Source organism: Electrophorus electricus, chromosome 13, assembly GCF_013358815.1.
Source record: "Electrophorus electricus isolate fEleEle1 chromosome 13, fEleEle1.pri, whole genome shotgun sequence".
Lineage (NCBI taxonomy): Eukaryota > Metazoa > Chordata > Actinopteri > Gymnotiformes > Gymnotidae > Electrophorus > Electrophorus electricus.
In genome coordinates this window covers 7291004-7313070 of record NC_049547.1, presented here as the reverse complement: position 1 = coordinate 7313070, position 22067 = coordinate 7291004, and the positions used below count along the sequence as shown (strand labels likewise).

Here is a 22067-nt window from a genome sequence, read left to right as displayed (position 1 = left end):
GCGTTGTACCAAGTTTATGGACGTGTGCGCGAAACAGTTTTGACCTTACCAAAATGTCTGCCTTACACTCTGAAGTCAAAGCAGTTTTGACCCTACCAAAATGTCTGCCTAAAAGTGTCTGAAGTCACATCCTGTTTAGGCCTTTCAAAAATACTGCTTGTAAAGTACGGTTCTAGTGCCATTTCAAATAGACAAAGGTGGCTAGCTTAGCTAGGCTAACTAGCTTTTCCAATCTCTTCTGTTTGCGTGAGTATAACTGCATTTGTTATATTTTATGAGAAGCCTTTTAGGCGATGACAATAGCAAACTGGGCTTTGTCTGTTTAGTTCATGAATGAGATCTGCTAATCACAATAAGTCAGCTTTTAGCCGTATCACAGTGTGCAAAGGGGGTTCTTGTGTGGTAAACAATGTGACTAACAGTGTTGAATCCGTATTTCTTTCTTTCTGGTGAACATATTGTCGTATGTCACTGTCTCAGTAGCATAGTTACATTTTATCATGAGAAAAGTGCCACACGTTGGCAACCAGTATTAACATTTCGCTTTAGAATGTCGTAGATGGCTGTAGCTATCCGTAACTAGCTAGTGACATTAAGGAATGCAGAACGCGAACCTCAGCTTCCTACAGGTTGCATACGTAGTGTCGTCATGAACTCAAACGCAGATAGGAAATCCATGAAACCATTCACTTTGTCTTTGATCATTTTAGCTAGCTAACTAGTTGGGAATGGCAGAGATGGAAGACGATGGTGATCTCCAAGACGTCCAAGATGAAGACGATGACTCTGAACATGAAGAGCTTGATTTTGAATGGGATGCACAAGATGATGCCAGAGACTTCGACTGGGTTGAAGAAGAAGAGGTTGTTATTGACACTGACGCTCCTGAGCCCTTTGCTTTGGACACTCCAGCAGAGCGAAGTGGGCACATTGCTGTGGTAGACAGAAACTGCATGTATGTTTGGGGAGGATATAAGGTGAGCAAAACAAATATATGTATTGATAAGATATAAAGTTGTGTTCCTTTTGAATACAAAGTCAAATCAGTGTTTGTTTCCACCCCCAATTTAATAGAATGCTGAGGAAATGGGACTGTTTGACTTGTACTTGCCAAAGAATGAAATTTGGATATACAACATGGAAACTGGAAGATGGTAAATTTGGTTGTGTAGTGGTACATCATGAATAAACTATGCAAAAATGTTTGTAAAATGAATATGTGGTACTTTCAACTCTATATTTGGAATTAAAAGTTCAGAGAAACCTAGAAATGTTACATCTTGCAGTGTATCTATATATTCACAGGAGAATGCAGCTGTCGGAAGGAGACCTTCCTGCCTCCATGTCGGGCAGCTGTGGTGTGTGTGTAGAGGGCATTTTGTATCTCTTTGGAGGCCACCATGCTAGAGGAAATACTAACTTGGTGAGGCTTTTCTTAAACTGCCATTGCATCATTTTGTATTACTGTTCTGTTGGGCTATTGAGGTTAAGAAGGTTTGCTTAAGTGAGGATGTCAATATATAGGACTCAAGCCCTTTTTAATGTTCTCTGCCATACTCATCAGGTTTATCGCCTGCCTCTGAGGATGCCTGTATTCAGCTGGGAGAGAATGAAGGATTTGAAGGGCTTGGCTCCCACATGTAAAGACAAGCTGGGTTGCTGGGTGTACAAAAACAGGTTATCATTCATCAGACAACAACAGACTGAGTGAATGGTTTGGGTGGAGCCATTCCAGCTCCTCCACTCAATGGAAATAGCACCTTCAATGGCAGTCTTACTCAAATACAGTCTAGGAGGGGAACAGCACTGCACAGTTTGTCCTGCTTTACTGCATCTGATTTAGCTCTAGTTAATGATCAAGCCCTTCATGTTCAACTGCTCAATGATAAAAAGACTAAACTATATAGTGCTGTGATCCTTCTGGACCATAACAGATCAACAGGGGCCTATACCACCCAATTCCAAATAAGAGACTTATTCTTTTGAGTTTGTTCTAAGCATTCTTCCTCTGTGTTTACAGGTTGATGTATTTTGGGGGTTACGGCTATGTGGCACAAGCAGGTCATAGAGGAACGTTTGAATTAGATGAGCATTCACTTATGGTAAGCAGCAAGGTTTTTATGTTCAAAGTACTGGAATGACGATATTTTAATATTACTGTTGTAGCAGTTATCTAAACCTGATGCTCTTTAAGGGTAACCATGCAGGACGGGGCTGGAACAACCACATTCACATTCTCAATCTCGAAACATCAACCTGGAGTCAACCAATCACAAAGGTAGCAAACTCATTACTTTTGGTAGTTTGACTTTAAAATATTTTTAATTGCTCTCAAGATGAAGATTTAAAGTATTAGTCAATTTTAAACAAAGATGTGTGTACTCATTTATATATGCCTTAATACATTGTCCCTTATTGTTCTCTTGTCACATGCTATTCAGGGAAATGCCCCAACTCCACGAGCAGCCCATGCTTGTGCTACTGTTGGAAACAGAGGTTATGTTTTTGGAGGCCGTTATATGGTGGGTAGTAGTCTATTTTAGTATCATTTGAAACTTGTAGATAGGATCGAATTTATTATTATGCAAAAGCTTTTTTTAAATTTTATTTATTTATTGGAAATGTAATAAAGTATATTTTCAACAGGATCATCGCCTGAATGACCTGTACTACATCAACTTGGAGACCTGGGAGTGGAATGAAATGTGGGCTTTAAAACAAGTTATACATTGTAAAAGTTTTACGGACTGTATTTCTAGCAATAATAAGCAGTTATTATCTCAGATTGCTGTGTATCAGTTTGGGGAAAAAAAGGGGGGGGGTGTGACATCCAAAACAACTATTTCCTTTTTTTTCAGTCACTTTTATTATTACAGTTGAAAATGGTCCACTTTTGCACACATTTGCATGAATTCGAATGCAGTTTCCAATCATTTCAGGTCTGTACCTCAGCACGGTCCAGTTGGCCGCTCATGGCACTCTTTCATACCCGCGTCACCAGACCACATCTTCCTGTTCGGTGGCTTCACTACCAACAGGGAAACACTAAGTAAGTAGCATTGTATCTAAGTGCCAATATTTTGTCATGTGACAGATTTCAAAGGAAAGTTCTACAAGTGGTTCAGTGCTTACTTCCTGTAGGTGATGCCTGGCTCTACTGTGTGACCACGAATGAGTGGAAGCCATTTCAGCATAACCACACAGAAAGTCCCAGGTGTGTTGTTTATCTTTGTCTTGATTTGATGGTGAATGCTTTCTAAACTCACAGATAACGCGTGCTGTTCACATTGCATTCTTTCATGTGTGTGTAGACTCTGGCACACAGCATGCTCAGGGCCAGATGGGGAAGTATTTGTATTTGGAGGCTGTGCCAATAACCTTCTCTCACACCAACGAGCAGTGAGTACAACTGTCCCTGCACTCTGCCTACCTAAAAGTGACACACGCTAATGACGCTTCAGCTAATCTCATTTTTACACAATTTTTTTTTTTTTTTTTTTCATTCCAAAAGTGCTTGGGCAGGGAGGTGAAAATGGGTGTTTCAGTTAATCACAGGAAGATATGAATATGAGAGGGGGAAAAAGACATTGGCCCCTTATGCCAGGCTGTATACACTGACACGTTGTGGAGTAATAGCACTTTTTCAGTGCCTCTTGTTTTAAGATTAGCAAAAGTATTAGTAGTTATATTCTTTCAAATAACAGCATCAGGTCTGCTACAATGACATAACAAACCTTATGCATGCAATTCAGATACCAATAATACATTTTTGCATTAAGCATAAAGATTTTAGAACTCTTATGAAAGAAAAGAGAAAATCCATTAGAATTACAGCAGAAAATTGGGCACTCATACTACTTTAATGTACTTTTAGGATTTCCAATAATGCAAATGTCCGGCTAGAAGAGGTGATGCTGAGGAACTTCATTTGCTGTCTAACTCTGGTCCAGGAAACAAGCAAAAAACTGACTTCTCTTGAGCCTGCATCTTAAACATCAATTCTGAGCATCAGTTTATCTGTCAGTGGTTGCTCACCTTGAAAAACCTTGGCATATTCTTGGTTCTGTTTCTGTCTTCTCCACAGGCCCATAGCAATGAGCTACTAACCTTCACTGTTCAGCCCAAGTCACTGCTCAGGTGAGTGTGAGGTCACTGTACATTGTGACACATTGTACATTGCTAAGTCGTTGAGATGACCTGGGAGTTACCATTGCACTTTTCTTTATGTGCATGCACAGGTCTTGTATGGAGGTTGTCCTACAGCACAGAGAGCAGCTGGAGAGCATGTGGGACTGCCTGCCGAAACATCTCCTGCACAGCCTCAAACAGAGGATTGGTACCACCAACACCGGAGGTTCCTAGAATCAAGCGCAAGGTGACAAGTCGAGAGCAGTTGTGTCTTGGTGGATGTCTGTAGCAGAGATATTTTACTTTTCTGCCAATGTCCAGGGTCTCTTTAAGGAGATGGATATGGCAAACTTGCAGATGGTGTGGAAAGTTTGAAGACCCCTCTAGTCAAAATTAGAGCTTCCTATAGTTTGCATAGTTGTTGTGCTCAGAATGGTTTAGCAATTTGGAACTGTTTCATGTAAACTGGACATACTGTAGACATTCTTTGTATCTTTGTTTTGACTATAACAAGTCTAACCTACAGTTTTCCCAACTTGTGCTATTGCAACCCAAGTAGAAAGTGAAGTATGTATTTGGATGGCATTAATTCTCCCATATGTTATTAAATGAACAGGTAATTTGTTCTTTCACACTGGCACTTTTGTTTATTAGACTCAGTCAGTGTGGGATAATCAGTGGTACTGCTGATCAGTCAGAGGCATGTTTCATCAATATGCAAAACAATAGGTATGCCATGTCTGATAAATGGCTTTGGTATTTTGCAAAGAAAAGCCATGCAAGGGAGTAAATTAAAATCAGTTTTACAGATAGCACTGGATTTACTTAATGTAAATGACTAGAGGGGCTTTTAACATTTTAATGGTTACCAATTAACATCAGTTTCATCATGCAGTTTTGATAGGTAATAGGGGTTGTACTGTATACAGACAATTAAATTTAAATGTTTTATGAGGTGTGTGTGTGTATATATACTGGATTTTAGCTGTCCTTTTCTTTCTTTTCTTTTTTTTTTTGTGAATTTGAGAGTATATATTTTGGTTTAATTACAGAAACATTATCCCATCTGATTTATTGGTTAAAAAGGAGTAGACCTAAGTGCGAATCATTACTGCTGTGCTGTTCTGCAAGAATCTTTGCTTATTAAGTAAATAGTATGATTCATTTTCTCTTAATATTTAGGATGTTTAATTTGAATGTAAAACAAGTAAAAATATTTTCTTTAACTATTAATATTTCTAATGTTTTGAATGTAAAAATACACAAGACGTTTGTGAAATTTTAGATCAGCACATAAAATCTGAACATTTGCTATCATCAGAAATCTGCTTCAAAACAAATTTTTCAGCTACTCAAATTGCTATGCACATTTTTCACGTCTTTGATATGAACAGACATATGTAGCTGAAAGACAAATAAAGTATTTGTTGGTTTTAATTAAATTATTAATCTGAGGCTTCTCTCTTAAGATGTCTCTTAAGGCTGTGGTACTCTACCCGAAAAGTACTCTGGGTCAGTTGCATTGTATCTAGGTTCTAGCACCTGATCACTCTTGAAATCCAGTCCCCCCAAAAGCAAGCATTTACAGGTTGCCAAATGGCCAAAGTCTCTTCACCCTGATCAGATCCATATTGTAAAGACTTCCAAAAGTTCATTTCTTTTTTGCTGCCAGAAGGTTCGGAGCAGAGACTTTCACTTTGCCAGGCATGTTTCTTGACAGGTCTGTGTCCTACATGTGAAAGTACACAAAGGTTTGTTAGTGCAGATTTTAACTTGTCTGACACAATGCTATTAATTACAATAAGGAGGATGCACATACCTTTACGCTGCGGAAAAGATCTTTCTCTCTGGTACTAGATTCTTTGGCACGCATGAAGCTAAACACGGCAGTACGGGCAGCTGGCAGGATCAAAGGTTCACCAATCAGAAAAATAATTTTCTATAGCAACATTTAAGGACATGCAGAGTAACAAGTTTTACCTTTTCCTTTTTTCTGTGTCCCTGGAGTCAGTTTTACTTTGTGTCTGAGAGAACAAGGAAAGCATTTTATAAATATACAGTACATTGTGGAATTTGTTTTAATATGATTAAAAAAATTAAAGAGTGGATCTCCGACTTAGCATTTAGAGTATTTCTTGGAACACAAACTTCTCTCATATGGTATGTCTTTACTGTCCAGTTAAAATATGAACAGGTTTGTTGATATGTAAATATGTACTTGTAATTTGAGAGGGCTGTGTAGGGTGCACACACAGGGACTGCAAACAACAGCACATCGTCCAGGTAAGGCTGACCAGTCAGAGAGTCAAGAAGATTTTCTCCCTCCTTAGAAATGAAGTAGAGACCAATACAAATGACAGGTCGTTCTTAAATTCCTAATCAGCTGGACTTAGTTATAAATCCAAATGGCAAATAAAGATGCAGACTCAAGAATTAGTTGAAGAGAAAAGTCGGTCCTGTTCTTTATTGCAAGTTAAGGATGACATGCGTTTGAGGCACCTCAGGAGAATGAGGTGTGTACAGCATTTTTTTTTTTTTTTTTTTTAAACACATTCATCTTTGTTGTTTCCATCATTATATCCAAACATGCATTATTTACCATTATGCTAATTGATAATCAATACTTGTACCAGTTGGAATTTGGTACCATTATATTCAAATGAGAGACCTATAAAAAAAAATAATTTTGCCCTACTATTATTGATAACATTGTTTCTTGTATCACCTGTTACCAGTTGCTAAAACAAACCAAAATAATCTGCCTTGCTCCTTATCAGTGGCCTTGAAGATCTCTATAAATCTTCATGCTTTCAAACACACTTTTGCACCTCTCTACATCTAGTCCTGGTCTTAACCTCCTCCCCCTTCCCCTGCACCCTGTATAGTCCCCCAGGTGGCTGTGGTTTCTGATAGAGTACGCTTTGCAAATTAGCTGCTGCTTCTCCTCCATGCAAGTGATTTATATTTAAAAGCTGATTTCTGACCATAAAGGGTCCTTAAGTTTGAGAAAGGCGCTATATAAGTGTGACTAATAATAATAATAATAATACACAAATTCATTAAATGACTAGAATTGGCTGCTCTAAAGTATATTCTACTGCACCTATTCAGTATTTAATAGCTTGGTTCAGGGTATTTCGGTTACTAGGATTCAGTAAAAATGAGGAATGAAAGGCCTCAAGATTCAGGTGAACAGTTTTAGATGTTCAGATTGTGCCATTTCACTTGAATAATGAATACTGAACAGTAAACATGAACAGATCTCTACAAAATGTTTTTGAATACCATAAGGTAAACGGGAATTTGATTTAGGAAACATTTACCTCTGCTCCAGCATTCTCCTGCTCCAAGTCATCAGCTTCCTATAGCAGAGAAAAGCCACGAGTTATATGACAGCATTACTGCAGAAATGAAACATCCCAAGGTACCTTTAGCCGAGTCACAGACAGTATGGTGTTGCGGAAGGAAAACGGTTAATACATAATACATAATACATAATTTAATATCACATGCCCAACAGTTATTAGATGACAATCACTCCAGTATTTTTTCAAAAATCCATTTTTAATGGCATAATTCTCCCTACCTTGTCATCCTGTTCAGCAGCGTCATCTCCTGCGGGGCTGCCTTTGTTCTCAGGCTCCTGGTCTTTCTGTACCTCGTTTGCTGCCATTCTGGGTTTCTGGCCAGGTTTCTGAGGAGCTCTCTTCACTGGCTCATCTCTTCCTTTCCCTTTCTTCCCCTTTTTGCCTTTCTCTTCCTTACTGGAGCCTGCAGACTGTTGGAGATTGTTTTCTTTTTATACTGTTAGGTAAATGTTGAGGCAACCTATTAAAAAAATTCAAGACAAGCACAGCAAGCAATACTCACACCAAGCAGCTTCATCATCAGCTCGCGGTCTTCCTCGTCCTGGTCTTTGTACTTGTCCTTGATTTTCTTCAGTTTATTCTGAAAAGGAGCACAGTGACGAAAGGAAAATATCAGTGTCTTTTGAAAAACTAATATATAATCTGCTGGCCCTACAATTATGCCAGAGAAGACGATTCTTGTGATTTGTTAGCATAGCCTAATGAGTTATTTTATTTTCACAGGGATTCGTTTGCAGACTTAAAACATGGATTTCATAATAATGTAAGGTAACCTTCTGTCCTCTCTTCAATGGATGCTGAGAGGCTCCCCCACTCTTAGAGCTCTGGCTGGCTGAATAGCAACCTTGGTTCTCCTCTCTTTTGACCTCTGGTTCTTCAAGATGCTCATTGCTTCGTGGTTTTTGCTTCTTCTTCATATCCCTTGACACAGAATCACATTAATGCAATTTGGCTTGAACTTAGCAGGTGCCACACTAATCACAGCAGTTTTTGTTTGCTAGAGCTTTACCTTCTCTGCTTGGCACTCATGTACTTTTTGCCTTGTGGCTCTGTGTTATCCTAAAACACATGGAAACACATGGAAGTCTTATTGTTGTAAGAGCTTAATTTCATGGGGGCTTAAAAGACACTCCATGCTCATTAGGAAAAATGTACAGAAAAATTATATTATAGAAGTTCACAATTCTGTCTGTAGGTTTTAGTTTTTTTTTGGGGGGGGGGGGGGTCTCTGGGTCATGGGAGCGGAATCTGGTCTTCAATACAGCTCTACTTTATAATGTACCTGTTTTGAAATTTCTTGCTTGAAAGCAGCATTTGAGATTCCCCTGAAAAGAAAATTGCAAAATTTAATACCACAGATATCTAGCTTACTTCATTAAAACTCAAAAATAATTTTTTAAAAAGAATCATCATTAATATTGTTTTACACTTACCGTTGTCTGACATAAACCTTATGTTTATTTTGCACTTCTAGGCACTGATTTCTGTATTTCAGCAGTATTGTAGTTCAACATCATCTTGAACTCTAACCTACTGTACTGGCTAGGATACATTCTATGAGTAGATTCAAAGCACTTTTGTAAGTTGCTGTGGATAAAAAGCATCTGCTAAATGCTAAAAATGCAAATGTAAATGTAAGGCTCTGTAATAGAGGATTCTTACAGCAATTAATAAGAAAACAACTTCATTGAATATAGATCTATAACATAGTCATACAATCTTAATGCAAAGAACAAAAATTGCACAATATCCCTATTTAAACCACTTATCCTTGGTTGTTAGCTGAATGATTCAGACTAAGGACTATTTTTATGCAGAGACAGTATAGTTTAGTGGGTTGGTATACACAGGTATAATTGTAGGGCAAGGCTAATTTGGCTGGCAACATTTTGCTTGTTTGTTTGTTTGTTTGTTTTTCTAGCAAAACATTAAGAAATATCATGGTCTGCAGTGATGGGGGTGCAGCCTGGGTGTGTATTTTCACTGGTATTTTCAACCCAATCTTTCTCAGACAGCTTTTGCAACCAGTTTTGTGGATGTGCACTATTTATGTCACACCACCAAATTATTTTATCCTTATCAAAACAACTTAGCTGTGGCTATTCAATATGAATCATAGGTGATGTGTAAATAGATGCTGAACAAATACTAAACTTTCCAAATAGCCATAACAGCACTGAGGAATTAGCCAGTATAAATACTTCATCCTAGAATGCTCAGAAATGTGATCCATAAGCACATGAGAGAACTAAAAACTCATCTGGCATTGTTTAACTGTTTGTAAAACAATGCCAAAATCTTTAAGATAAATTTTCCCTCACTGTTATAAGATAAAAATGGAATACATCTATTTCCTGTAAGCTATGGCTGCAAACCCTTAAAGGTTCTTGAAGGAAGAGAGACCTTTTGATTTACTGTATATTTTGTAGCAGCACAACTAACCAAACTGCTGATGTATTTGTTCAAAACAGCCTTTTTTTAAACAGCAAGGTTACTGACTGTGCCATTGATCATAAAAATAAAAGACCTGTATCTGCCACACCCATATGCCTTAATTCTACACCTTACTGTATTTTTGTAAATGTGCTACAATCACAAAAATGTCACTGAAAGCTGATTTATGACAGTTTTCACCTGTTAGACTGAAGGTGAGTGAGGGAGATAGTTGTATTTGGAAAACTCATTTCTGCGCTCTCCTCATCACTCTTTGTCTGTTCGTCAGCACATTTTTCTCTTTCGTGTCCTTCCTCCTCCTCTTCCTCCTCATCCTCTTCCTCCATTTGCTTTTCTACCTCAGACAGTGCCTCGCCTAACACCTCCAAGACTCCCGTTGACTCCTCCACTTCTGCCTCTTTTTTCAGTTCATCCTCCTCTTCTCCTCCTTTCTGCTTTCTGTCGTCCTCATCTATGTCTTCTGGCTCTGCCTCTCCCTCGTTTGCACTGTCTTCTCCTGAAAATAATGCATTGTAAATTGTGTGCAAAAAAACAAAACAATGATCAATAGTAGTCTCATTTTAACTGGTTCAAACAGTCAAAAAATATGCTGGAACATACAAAGAAAGTTGAATTTAATATTAAAACAATCACAGTGAGTTATAAAACAAAAACGATTCAATGACTATTTTTATTATGAAGTGCTAAAAATCTGTTTTTATTCTATAGTATGTCAAGAGTGAGTTTCTAATATGAAATGTTACACTATATTGTAATACAATACAAATTATGTGGTAACCTTGAGTTATTCTGTGAAATGTTATTTTTGGAAAAGACAAGTGTATGTAAATACCCAAGAGCTCCTCTCCCTCTTCTAAAAGCTCTGCAGTACTGGAGGTTACATCTTCCATGTCTTCCTCCAGAGTTTTTACCTTCCTTTCCCCACGATGTCTGAACACACACTGCTCATCGACCTACAGTCAGAACAGAACACACAATGCCAGCTGGCCAACACTCAAAACTCCAGAGGGATATTATATTATTAAAACCCTTTTCACCACAATGGTCTAATGGGAGTCACTACTTGTGTGTGTGCACGTGTGTGTCTTTCAATCTAAATAGACGGAAAGTAACCTACCAAATAATAAGGCGATGGGTTTAGACATTGATACTTATGAGATGTTAAAACTTATAAAGCAGTAGTCATGTAAAACACTTACAAAAATATTCAGTGGTTGTTTGGTTAATAAGAAAGCCCACTATTCCTGGAAAGGTTCTCTTACTTACAGAATTTTAAAAAAGGACAATATGACCTGACAGCATGGAGGGATATTTCCCTGCTTCCCACCATTTATAAGAGCATTTCATGAAGGTTTTCCATGGTGGAATGAACTTCTGCTTGCTGTCCGGACAGCAGTGTCCCTTGCAGTCTTCAAATGCAGACTGCAGACCCATCTATTTGTGGAATATTTAAATGACCACTGATTCTGTTCCTATGTTGACTAACTAAAAGTCTAGTCCTTATTGTAGGGTATTTATTGCATTAATTGTTGTCCGAGATGGAGCTTACGTATTTTGCACTTCTAGGCATCAGCATTGTTCCCTATATTTCAGCAGCAGTCTAGTTCATTCGTATCTTGGACTCCAACCTACTATACTGGCTAGGAGGTATTCTATGAGTAAATGTCAAAGCACTTTTGTAAGTAGCTTTGGATAAGAACATCTGCCAAATGCCATAAATGTAAATGTAAATGATTTTAACACAAAAGCAGCTAGGATTTATACAGTCATTCTGGGATTTCCAGATGCTTTTGAGACTATGCCACATAGCATAATAATTAGTTCTTTGGAAGAAATAAATCTGCTGAAAATCTTTGTTGATATAATTAAGACTGATTCATTATCTCCATAAACCAATGGTTGAAATGGCTTTGCCTCTGACACTCACAGAGGTAAGAATCCCAAACCTTGACAAAGGGTATGCAGATGTTCAGATATCACAGAGAGAAGAAAGTGTCAATCATAACATGCTCTGATGTATGAATACATTTCTGCAGTAAGCTTGGACAGAGGTTAAGAGCACTAAGTGTGATGTATTTTATGAAAGACAGAGTAGGGGTAACAGATGGGATATGGCAAAAAGGTAATAAACCACTTGCATTTTCAATTCTTGGAAAAGAGGTAAATGTTCATGCCAGGAATTAAAACATTCTGCTGCCTTGGACATAAATTTAACATCACAGGAGAATGGGAGGAACAGATCTTTCTAGCTTATTCTATTAGGAGGGACAGGATAGATTCATTACCACTAACCACGATAAGTTCAGGCTGGAAATTGCAGTATTTGATGGAACACATGTTCAACAAAAGACACTTTCACAGCAGAAAAGGATTACGTTGTCCCAGATGTTGAATGGATTTAGACATCATCCAGAATAAATGATTGTTACACATGCTAAACAACATGCTAAATACTGTTATGAATGCCCTACTGTTAGAGAGCTTGCCTGTGCATCACACATCCTGGATCTTACAAAGCGCATAATCCCTCAGTCAGCACAGGAAGACTAATTTTCTGGGACTCAGCCCAATAGAAAGCCAGAGCCACATTCCACAGGGTTTGGAGTGAGCTCAGACGGGTCTGACTTAAATGACCTCTGCAACAATATTTACATACAACTGAGCTTGAGCAATAGAACAGAACGAAACGGAATGGCACAGAGACGGAGCTGAACATGCCTCAAAATATTCTAGTGAAGGCAGACATGATTACTAATACATTACAAAAATTGATAAAAACTACTAGATGTAGGCATGAAACATTGGAGTACTATCAATCAGAGCAAACACTGGACTGACCTACAACTGCAGGGAAAGCTCGCCTGCTTGACATGTGCAGACCATTCAGTATCATGGGAGTGTGACAGAGTTACTTAGGAAGGTTAAATGGGTGCTCTAGCTGATATGCCAGGGAGTTGGCTCTTTGGTCCGGTGGTCAGAGCTCACACATGGGCATGACCCTGATGGAAATGGCAGTTGTGTGTAGAGGGACACGTGGACAGTGTCATGCACAGGGGACACTCCCTGGAGGTGAAGGCATTATGACAGAGACCGTCACTCTCTGAAAGGATGGATGGTGTGATGATAAACATCACTTAGGAAGGTTAAATGGCTCTTTGGTCTGGTGGTCAGAGCTCACGTTTACCACCTGTTAGCCCTGGGCTCAAGTCCTGGGTTGGGTGGCTGTCTTCAGCCTTCATCACAGAGAGTATGTCAAAAAATGTAGCAATTGATAAACAAATAATTAGGTATATAATTAAAGCTCAATTACAGGCCAGACATCTGAACTGTATAACGACTCAAGACAAGTTTTTATGCATCGTTAGGAACATTTCATCTTGCAAATTGATCATTCCTAATCGATTTACTTTTCATCTAACAATTGAATATAGAGTATAAATTAAATGTAGTATCTGAATTTTATGCAAGTCTGTTTCTTGTTATTTTTGATGAATGCTGATATTACATGATCAACAGAGAATGCACAATTACCTTGAAGAGAAAACCAAAGCCCAAAATGAGATATGACGGGGGTAAGAAGTTCTTCTTTCCTGAAGGAAAACAGTAAAACATGCATAAACACTATATAACAGCACATGAACTAAACCTGATAAACACATGATGAATTTGCAACTGAGGGCAGATAACCATGAGCAAAATCTTTACAAGCACCTCCTGCCCCACGCAAAATAAATAAATGAATCAATGAATAATAATAAAAAAATAAATACTTCAGTTCGTGTCAGAATACTCTAAACAGCAGAGATGTGACAGGAATCTAAATCAAAGTTCAACACTCAATCTGATGGAAATTTGTACCTCTAATCATGAAGCTTCCTGTAGTTAAATACTCTCCTGTTGGAGCGGTCTTGGACACCTATGTCAAACCAGACATGAGCATTATGACTGTCTGAAGTCCCAGTACAAGGGTTTAAGCTTGTACAGACCTTAAAAGTACGTACATACATACATACGGACGGACGGACGGACAGACAATCTCACCTGGTTATGATGCACCCACCATGCACTGGTGATCACCTTGGCCTCCCAGGCAGCACTGTAGCACACAGCCATCGTTCCAGCCTCTGTGAGGGTACGTGGAGGAATGGGCTCACCTGTATCATCAAAGAAAACACATATTTACATTCAAGAACAATATTATATCTTGTTTATCTTTTAGTGGGAGTTTGTGTACTCTTTGAAATTTTGGCTTTAAATAAGGTAGTTGTGTTCTAAAAGACTTTGCCTTCAGAATCACAGAAAAATAAGTTTGATTTACCATGCAGCAAACGTTGTCATGTTAACTACACAGAGAGATGACTAATAAAAATGACCAAAGATACACTGCCAGTTAAGGTAGGATACCTAATGTTTTATTCTACTGTGCTTTTTTAAAAATCTTGAATACATAATTATACTACTGTTAATCACCAACTCACCAATGAGACAATCTATTTAGCAAACATCTGTAAAAATTAGCTAAGGAGAAATTGGGATTAAACTCAGGAATTTGCATCTTATAAAAATCTCAACAGGGACTCTTATAATGGCATTTTAGTGACACATTGTAGAATTAGGAGCAAAGTCAGTGTTGCTCTCTTTTGGCATCACCACCAATATTGTGTTTGGCTAGAAATGGGATCCTGGGTGTTATCCAAAATACTGTATAATGTACTAATATATAATAATATAATGAATAATGTACTAATTATACATTATACTGTTGTGGATGGGTCATGTTTTACACTACCTTCACCCATGCTATTTCTTCCACACTATAGCACTTAGTTGCATCTCATATTTGAACTAAACTGTAGCTCAGTGTTTGGACATGCCAGCCATCTTGTCTGATAGTTTATTTTGTACTTGTATAAGATATTGTTATTAACATTTTTTTTTTAAAACAAGAAATACCTTAATTTTTTTTTAAGTAAACACATGTAAGCCTACAACTCTATAGCAGTCTGCTGTGTACAGAAATATACAAAGGTTTTATATTAAATAAGTTGAGATACTGAGATGTGTACATTATTTTATATAGTTCTCAGAAATGGAATGTGGCTGTAAGAACCATGCCAAATCTGAACACAAACCAAGTCTGTTCTGAAGCTAGCAGTGATCCTCACTAAGATTCCTTATCACTGTGACTGTGTGTGTAATATTTCTTTGTTTGAATTCTCTGGGAATTCAGAAGGTAACATGAAAATGAGGCTTCTCCTAATCACTAGAAGTTAACTTAAACAAAAAAATTGACCAAAATACCAGAGGGATTTTTGATGACACAACTTGTCGCTCCATGGAGATCAGCATGGACATAGAGGTCTCCTGAGAAAATATATTTTTATTGGAACATTTTTTCAAGTGATAACAGCCAGTAAAAATGTCCACGCAGTGGGAGAAAAAGTACAGGCACAATAATCTCCTGTACCTGCTCGTAGATACCGCTTGACAATCATCTCATTCTGCTGCTGGTCTCGGCCAGCAATAATGAGGTAGTTCTCTGAGCTGATGAACCAAAGGAACTTCTCAAACCTGGCATCAAAAACAGAAATTAATCAGAATTCTTCTATGAAATAATTACCTACAATATTTAAAATATTCCAATAATACTTTAGTTTGGCAAACAGTAGTACTAGAACAGGATGTTAAATAGAGAGCTGTGCATACAAAAACATCTTTGCCTTACCAGTACACTTTCCTTGCTTTCTGAATTGTTGTCACTGTCTGGACCTCTTTAAGAGTCTGTTTAGTCTTTTTCTCAGCAGACTTGAAGGCCTTCAGCAAAACATAGCACAACAAACATTGTAAAATACATACAATTCTGTATTACATTTGGAAGTGCTACAATGGGAGCCGTTCTCTTTTTACCTTGTGCGCTGCTTCAACCGTTTTTTGTTCCTTTTTGGCAGCACTCCGCTTATGGTCATAATACCTGGAAAAATATATTACATTCATATTTAGAGCAGTAGATTACAGTCAGCAAACTAAAAATACACCTTTGCTCTGTTAATAACATCAATCAAGTCAGACAACATCAGGCATCTCATATACAAGTGAGAACTAAGAGGAACTTTAGTTCCATACAAATAAAAAGTCTCTTCACATTAATCAACATTAATCTTGCACATTTTATGTGTGAAAAGTAGGTCTGTAAAGCAATTCCAAAACAGTGAAATTAAAATGCTAATTAATTAATACCAACATAATGGGTTTCAGCACTCATGAGTAAAATACTACTAGAAATAAATTTGGTGTAAATCAGAGCTACAATATGGAATTATTAGAAGACAATAATACAGGTACACTTATAAACACAAAACGACCAACTCTGGCTCTTAAGAAAATTTATTTTTTCTTGGCATCCATGCTACTGTCTTCAAAATCCATGGCACGTGAAATTGAGCCCTAGTGATCCAACAGGAGAAAAGCAATGACATAGGGAGGAGAAAAAAAACCAAAACATGCTGGGTCACTGCAACACACTGTCCACCTAAATCCACCTAAATATTTCAAAGTCAGTTAAATAACATCTTACAAACACCATACAAATATGTCATAAATGCTCCCATAATGTTCCCTCCAGGGCAGTTCAGATGTTATAGCCAACATGTGCATGAATCACTGTGGACTCACTTCTTTGCATTGGCATAAGCAGACAAACTGAGGTCCACATCCACCAGTATTGGTTTGTTTTTCTGGACCTTTCCCTTCTGTCCTTTCTCTTTGTTCTTACTCTTCTTCCCCTTTTGGTTCTCAACATCCTCTGCAATTTCTGCCGAAGCCGCCTCCTCTGCCTCTCCTTCCTCTGAACCAACATATGGGTTCCTGTGACGTACAGATTGTAAATTTCACTTTGCTCTTGGTTGTGGAGGATGTTGAATGCTTAATAGGAAATTTGACTCATTTAACAAAAATACAAGGTACTTACTTCAGGAGCATTGTGATGTGATTTGTCTGCAGTCTCAGCTCTTTGATAGCACAAGCCACTGGATCTCCGGCAGCTTGAGCTTCCTTGACGATGAGACCTATCTCTGCCCAGTCTACCTGGTTTGCAAGAGCACTTCGTACTACCTGTAGAGCTCTGTCCACAATGGGAAGATTCATCTCCACCAGCTCCCCCTTCAAACGGTCCAGCTCCTACAAAGCAAGAGCTCTTTCTGATAAAAAATTACAGTCTTAAAAATTATTATTAATTAACACTAACAATAAAACATCAAAAACACATATCTGAATTTTGCAAAACATTAAACCAATGCTTTTGCCCTTTGGGGTTCTGGGCTATATGCATGAATGTGTTAATTGCAAACAAACAATACTTTGTAATAAATCAATGATTTACTTCAAAAGACTTACTTGTGCTTGGTGCAGTGCTTCCAGCCGTTGCTCATGGTCCTTCTTGACATTCTCCAACTTCTTTAAGGCTTGCTTCTCCTGCTGCAGAGCTTTCATGTCAATCTTCTGACTCTCCATCTTAGAAAAAAATTCATCAACTGCCTGGTGGGAGGTGGAAAAGGAGGAGGAAATACAGTTTTAAAATGGATGGTAAAAAAAAACATTTGTTTATCCATCTCTGAAAAATGTTAAGAAGTAGGGATTGAAAAATGCAGTGCAAACCTTATCAAAAGACTCAAACTCAACATATGGACTTTTTGAATGCTGGGCAAAAAGGAACGGGTGAAATTCTTCATACCTATCAAGCCAAAAAAAAAATTATAAAGCAATATGGAAGGTGTGTCCTTTGAACTGGAATAATGTGAATTAATGGGCATACGTGAGTAACTCTTCATGTGGCTTGTCTGGAGTCATACTTGGCTTCTTTTCAGTTTTCTGAATGATATATCCCTTTGATTGAGGAAAACATTAGAGAATCATAAAATTCCCATAATGGATAATAAACAAAATTTCAAATACATAATGCCAATTTCATTGGCTCATACCAACCTTGCCATTAAAGCGTGCTGCTTTCTCCATGTAGTTCTCTGCCATCTGCAAAGCTTCCAGAAGCTTTGGGCCAGCTGCATGACATGACATGACTTTAATGCAGGTCTTAGTGGTAAAAACATTCAAATTAAATAAGGATGTCAATAATAAAATGCTATAAAATAACTGCTTTTCACTGCTGAGTATCTCAGATTACTACCACAATGAGAAAAACAAACCTTGCATGATGTTAAACTGATCATCCATTTTCAAGAGGCCAGGGAGACCAACTTCTATAAGGCAGTGTTCAATGAGAGTGCCTCCATATGCTATGTGAATACAGATTGAGGAACAATTCAATTACTTTATATGCTATATGACAATCAAAACTTGATATGGCTTTAGACCAAGTATATGCCTGTTGTCAAGAGAACTAAGAAGAGTTAAGACCATTATAGACTAGATAAAACATTTTTTTAAAAACACATTTTTCATAGGCTCTATGAAAATAATGTATAAAAACAAAGTTAATATTGAGTATAAATTTAATCAGGGTGAATTTCATTCTACTTGGCAAGGGATCAAAACACATGGCAGCTGTGAATTTAGTGAAAGACCAAAAGAGTACGCCTGTAGTGAGTGACGACTTTCTTTCTATTGATCGTAACAACAGGGTATGGTCAGCCAGACAGCTGACAATAACCCTAAGCATGGCACCTTGCAGTTCTTTTATTATTGAGCCTGTATGGGGTACAAATGGTCTCCAAGTCCCCTGAACCACAGACATGCGGTCGCATAATAAAATATTGTGCCAGTCAACATATTGGTGTTTTACATCAATTATTTCAGTCCACTCTTGCTACAGGTAAAGTCACAATTTTTTTTAGCTCACAGGCCACAAAGGCTACTTGCAACTTAAAAAATTTCAAACACTGTTTACACAAATTTAGGGTCCCTGTATTTAATCTCCTTTACATTCATTTACTGATTATTTATTAAGTGGTGTGACACAGCTGGGATGGAATTAATGTCAAAAGTCTAAAGAGATGTGGAATTTTCCAACCACCAATATATGTACAATTAAACAGTCCATCATTCTAAACAGCTAGGTACAAAATTTGATAATAGACTTTCCTTCAGAGAAAACACTGGCATGAGGCAGTATTTTTTTAATGATCCAAATTCATCTGGAATGGAAAAGGACATACTTTATACATTCTACTATACATTAATTGAGCACTTAATGTCATTTTCATGCATCAATGGGTTTTATTCCTCGAAAGTTTAGGACATGAATTTTCTCCAGCTGATTGTCACGGTTCCAAAATTGTGGGGATACAGCTTCAATTCCTTACCTCTGACAATGACCAGAACAGGTTTAACAAAGCAAATGCCATTTTGGATGACTCATCTGATGGCCTGAATGAAACTTTCAGTGGCTTCCATAAGTCTGACATCTTTGTTACCAGAGTTGCAAGACTAGAAGGAGGGACACTTTTATACCTCAAGCAATTCACCTCTTGAGCAACTCTTACAAACCATCTCTTCATACCACCTCAGAAACCTAATCTTATAGAATTGGGTGTTTTAAACTTTGGACTGTGGATGAGGATGGCGCTGGAGAGATATGGGACTGGCTGACCTTTGCTGGCTGACGATCTATTTGTATTTTGTGTGTTTTGTCTTTCACCTTAGAATTGCCCTTCAGAGATAAATTTTTACTGACTGATTGATTAAGGGCCCAATATTACCAAAGTACGGCCAATTACTATATGGACGACATACTATATAATGCATTACAGTAACACTTACGGAGGTGAGGATTCAGAGTTCTTTTCACTTGCTCTCCATTCTGGGCTTTGGACAGGATCTCTGTGAGCCTACCAAAAAAAAAAAATTAATAAATAGATAATACACATCAGCATGTAACATGCATAATAGGGTGTAACCTTGAAATAGTGTTGGAAAGGTTTTAAAATGTATTTGGAAAAAGGTTACATAACACAGAATAAATGTAATCAAACTGAGTAATATATTTTAAATACTTTGGATTACTTTCAACATGTCTTTGACAATGCAGGTAAAAATAAAGGCACTTGGTAGAAATTCACTGTACATATATGCTGTGTAGACATTTTGTTTTATTATTTAACATCACTGGTAAATTACTGTGCCTATCTGATCATAATAAATTAGTGTATTTCAAATTTTTCCATGATATCTAGTATGTGCACTGTAAATGCTCATAAAGTGGTCATTCAGTAAGTAGTAGTAGGGCTAGTGGTAATTTAATATTTATTTAAAATGGAGTATATGTTTATATATCATTTTAAAATGTGAGGGGTTCATCTAAAATCGCATCAGTAACTGTGAGTCCCAAAACCTATGATGGATTCCTGTGATCCTTTACCTCTGTTTAGAAAACATCTGGGAAACTTTTACATTCTTATGCAAATACTAGAAAATACTGTAATACTTGCACAAAAATAACTGAGTGACAAAGAATTGTCCAAACAATCTGTGATACCACTTTGTACCTTGTGATGAAATGGTGCAAAGATTAGTTGTAGTTGGATTGACATGGAATAACCCCATTACCTCTCTAGGCTGATGAGGGGTTCAGGAGGCCTGGCATTCTCTAAAGGGTATCTTTCTTTCACTGCAATTTTCACATCCTCTGCCTCAGCTGTGCGAAAACGCAGCAGGTTCAGTATGGTATACTCATGGTCAGTCAGAATTATGTTGCCCTGGAAGAACAAAGCATGCAAGTTAAGATGGCTTTGGTAGTACAATGTTTTGCTTCACATACTCAGTGTCTACACTTGCCTATAACAATTTATTTGTAATATTTCCTACCCTGTCATACAACTCAACTACAAGGTGGTATGCAGCCTCTTCTGATCCAAACTGTAGGTCCACAATCCTGTCTACACCAAGCTGTTTCACCTCTACCAGTCTCCGGGATTTCAGGTGCTTTCGGCACTATATGCAATATTTAAAAACACCATCATCACAACATTTAACAGTTTAAAGCAAATACCAGAAATTTCATTCATATATTATTAATTCACAAATAATGCATTCAATAAAGTGTAAGCATTCTTACTTTCATCGCAAAACCAGATGGCATGATATTTTTGGGCCATTCAAACTCTGTGGAGTGAATCCGTATGCCAGATTCAATCAATAAAACAGCTTTGCTGTCAGGCCTGGAAAAGTAAGTTTAAAATAAATAGGTTAAAAACAAAACAAAACATAACACAGAACTGCTGTGTTTTGTAGTCCTTACAAGATCCCATAGATTTTTTTTTTCTTGGTTCAGCTGTGTTGCATGCTGCAACAGAGCCCCAAGGACTAGAATGAGTACCACTTGTATAGAGTACTCCCCATTTTCTTCTAGAAGTCAGTTACAGGATTCAAAAATAATCTTCAACTTACCCAAGTACATTTTAATTAATTTCACTAAACCCTGAATCACCCTTTGAACAAATTCAACATGTTATTTCAGATTTCGTTAAACGTTGTAAGAAAAATGCTTCTGGCTTGTGAACAGGAATTACTCTGGTCACTTACTTTTGGAGTCGAATGAGATATGTCTTGTTGTCGATGTCATAGACATTGTTCACTCGCATACCGATATAGCTGCAGAACATGAGAGGCATTTTTTGCACAGACTAACAGAGACTGATACATGGTACTCTGGTATGTTCTTGGTTAATACTTACTACGATAAATTCAATTCTAAGCAATGTCAAATGTATTTCTGCTAAAACGTCAGCTACGAGAACATGTTATTTGATTTAAGAGATACGTCTTCAGATGAAATCAGATAATTTCACGATCCAACATTTACAATAATGTTTTGACAGCCGGCCAACTTAGCTAGCTAGATAGCAACGTCCAAATATCCAAGTCAACTTTCCCTGTAACTAGTTAGCTAGGTAGCCAGCTAGCTAACTAATTTGTGCAAGAACATAAATGAAACCTTACGTGGCATTGAGCTCGGCAATTACTGCCCTAATATCCACTGTGTTAAATCTACTTTTCATCGTGCTATCAAGTAGGACAAATTAAACTTTTCATTGAGCTAGCTAGGATAATGAACGCTGATAACTGTGACAGCCGCAAGCAGTACAGCCCGTCTGCGTCAACTAAAAC

At 37.6% G+C, this 22067-nt stretch overlaps 2 protein-coding genes across 6 annotated transcripts in view; one reads left to right on the top strand and one right to left on the bottom strand.

Moving 5' to 3' along the window:
* Positions 1-5464, top strand: part of klhdc2 (kelch domain containing 2) — a 5826-nt gene extending 362 nt beyond the window's left edge. Inside the window, exons 1-15 of one of the 5 annotated variants that reach the window (XR_003411722.2) lie at positions 125-246; positions 711-977; positions 1075-1154; positions 1306-1423; positions 1565-1677; positions 2021-2102; positions 2195-2278; positions 2442-2522; positions 2647-2705; positions 2940-3049; positions 3142-3214; positions 3312-3399; positions 3875-3944; positions 4085-4137; positions 4239-4278. Coding sequence is in view for 3 of the 5 variants with exons in the window: in XM_027025858.2 (XP_026881659.1) it covers positions 729-977; positions 1075-1154; positions 1306-1423; positions 1565-1677; positions 2021-2102; positions 2195-2278; positions 2442-2522; positions 2647-2705; positions 2940-3049; positions 3142-3214; positions 3312-3399; positions 4085-4137; positions 4239-4362 (1314 nt within the window). In the remaining 2 variants the exon portion in view is untranslated. Of the gene's footprint in view, positions 1-123; positions 247-710; positions 978-1074; positions 1155-1305; positions 1424-1564; positions 1678-2020; positions 2103-2194; positions 2279-2441; positions 2523-2646; positions 2706-2939; positions 3050-3141; positions 3215-3311; positions 3400-3874; positions 4138-4238 lie in introns of those variants that run through there. The other 4 variants (XR_003411721.2, XM_027025857.2, XM_027025858.2 and 1 more) reach the window with 4 other exon arrangements.
* LOC113587274 (nuclear export mediator factor NEMF) lies at positions 4735-22055 on the bottom strand. The gene is made up of 32 exons (XM_027025854.2): positions 21900-22055; positions 21483-21551; positions 21016-21118; positions 20766-20891; positions 20508-20656; positions 19722-19789; positions 18149-18238; positions 17931-18004; positions 17761-17831; positions 17604-17679; positions 17343-17483; positions 16918-17126; positions 16623-16814; positions 15858-15921; positions 15676-15764; positions 15418-15521; positions 15252-15314; positions 13992-14104; positions 13809-13866; positions 13482-13540; positions 10783-10903; positions 10131-10446; positions 8779-8821; positions 8506-8555; positions 8270-8417; positions 7999-8076; positions 7715-7906; positions 7452-7490; positions 6347-6453; positions 6109-6152; positions 5948-6027; positions 4735-5857 (listed from the first exon to the last, which is right to left on the bottom strand). The coding sequence occupies exons 1-32, from the start codon at positions 21956-21958 to the stop codon at positions 5780-5782; spliced, it is 3273 nt and encodes a 1090-aa protein (XP_026881655.2). The 5' UTR covers positions 21959-22055; the 3' UTR covers positions 4735-5779.
* Positions 22056-22067: the final 12 nt, after the last annotated feature.

Coding starts and splice junctions, on each gene's coding strand:
- LOC113587274 (XM_027025854.2), bottom strand. CDS start 21,958: ATGAAAAGTAGATTTAACACAGTGGATATTAGGGCAGTAATTGCCGAG. Junction 17,680..17,760: donor CCACATGAAGAGTTACTCAC/GTATGCCCATTA, acceptor TTGGCTTGATAG/GTATGAAGAATTTCACCCGT. Junction 5,858..5,947: donor ATCTTTTCCGCAGCGTAAAG/GTATGTGCATCC, acceptor TTTCACATGTAG/GACACAGACCTGTCAAGAAA.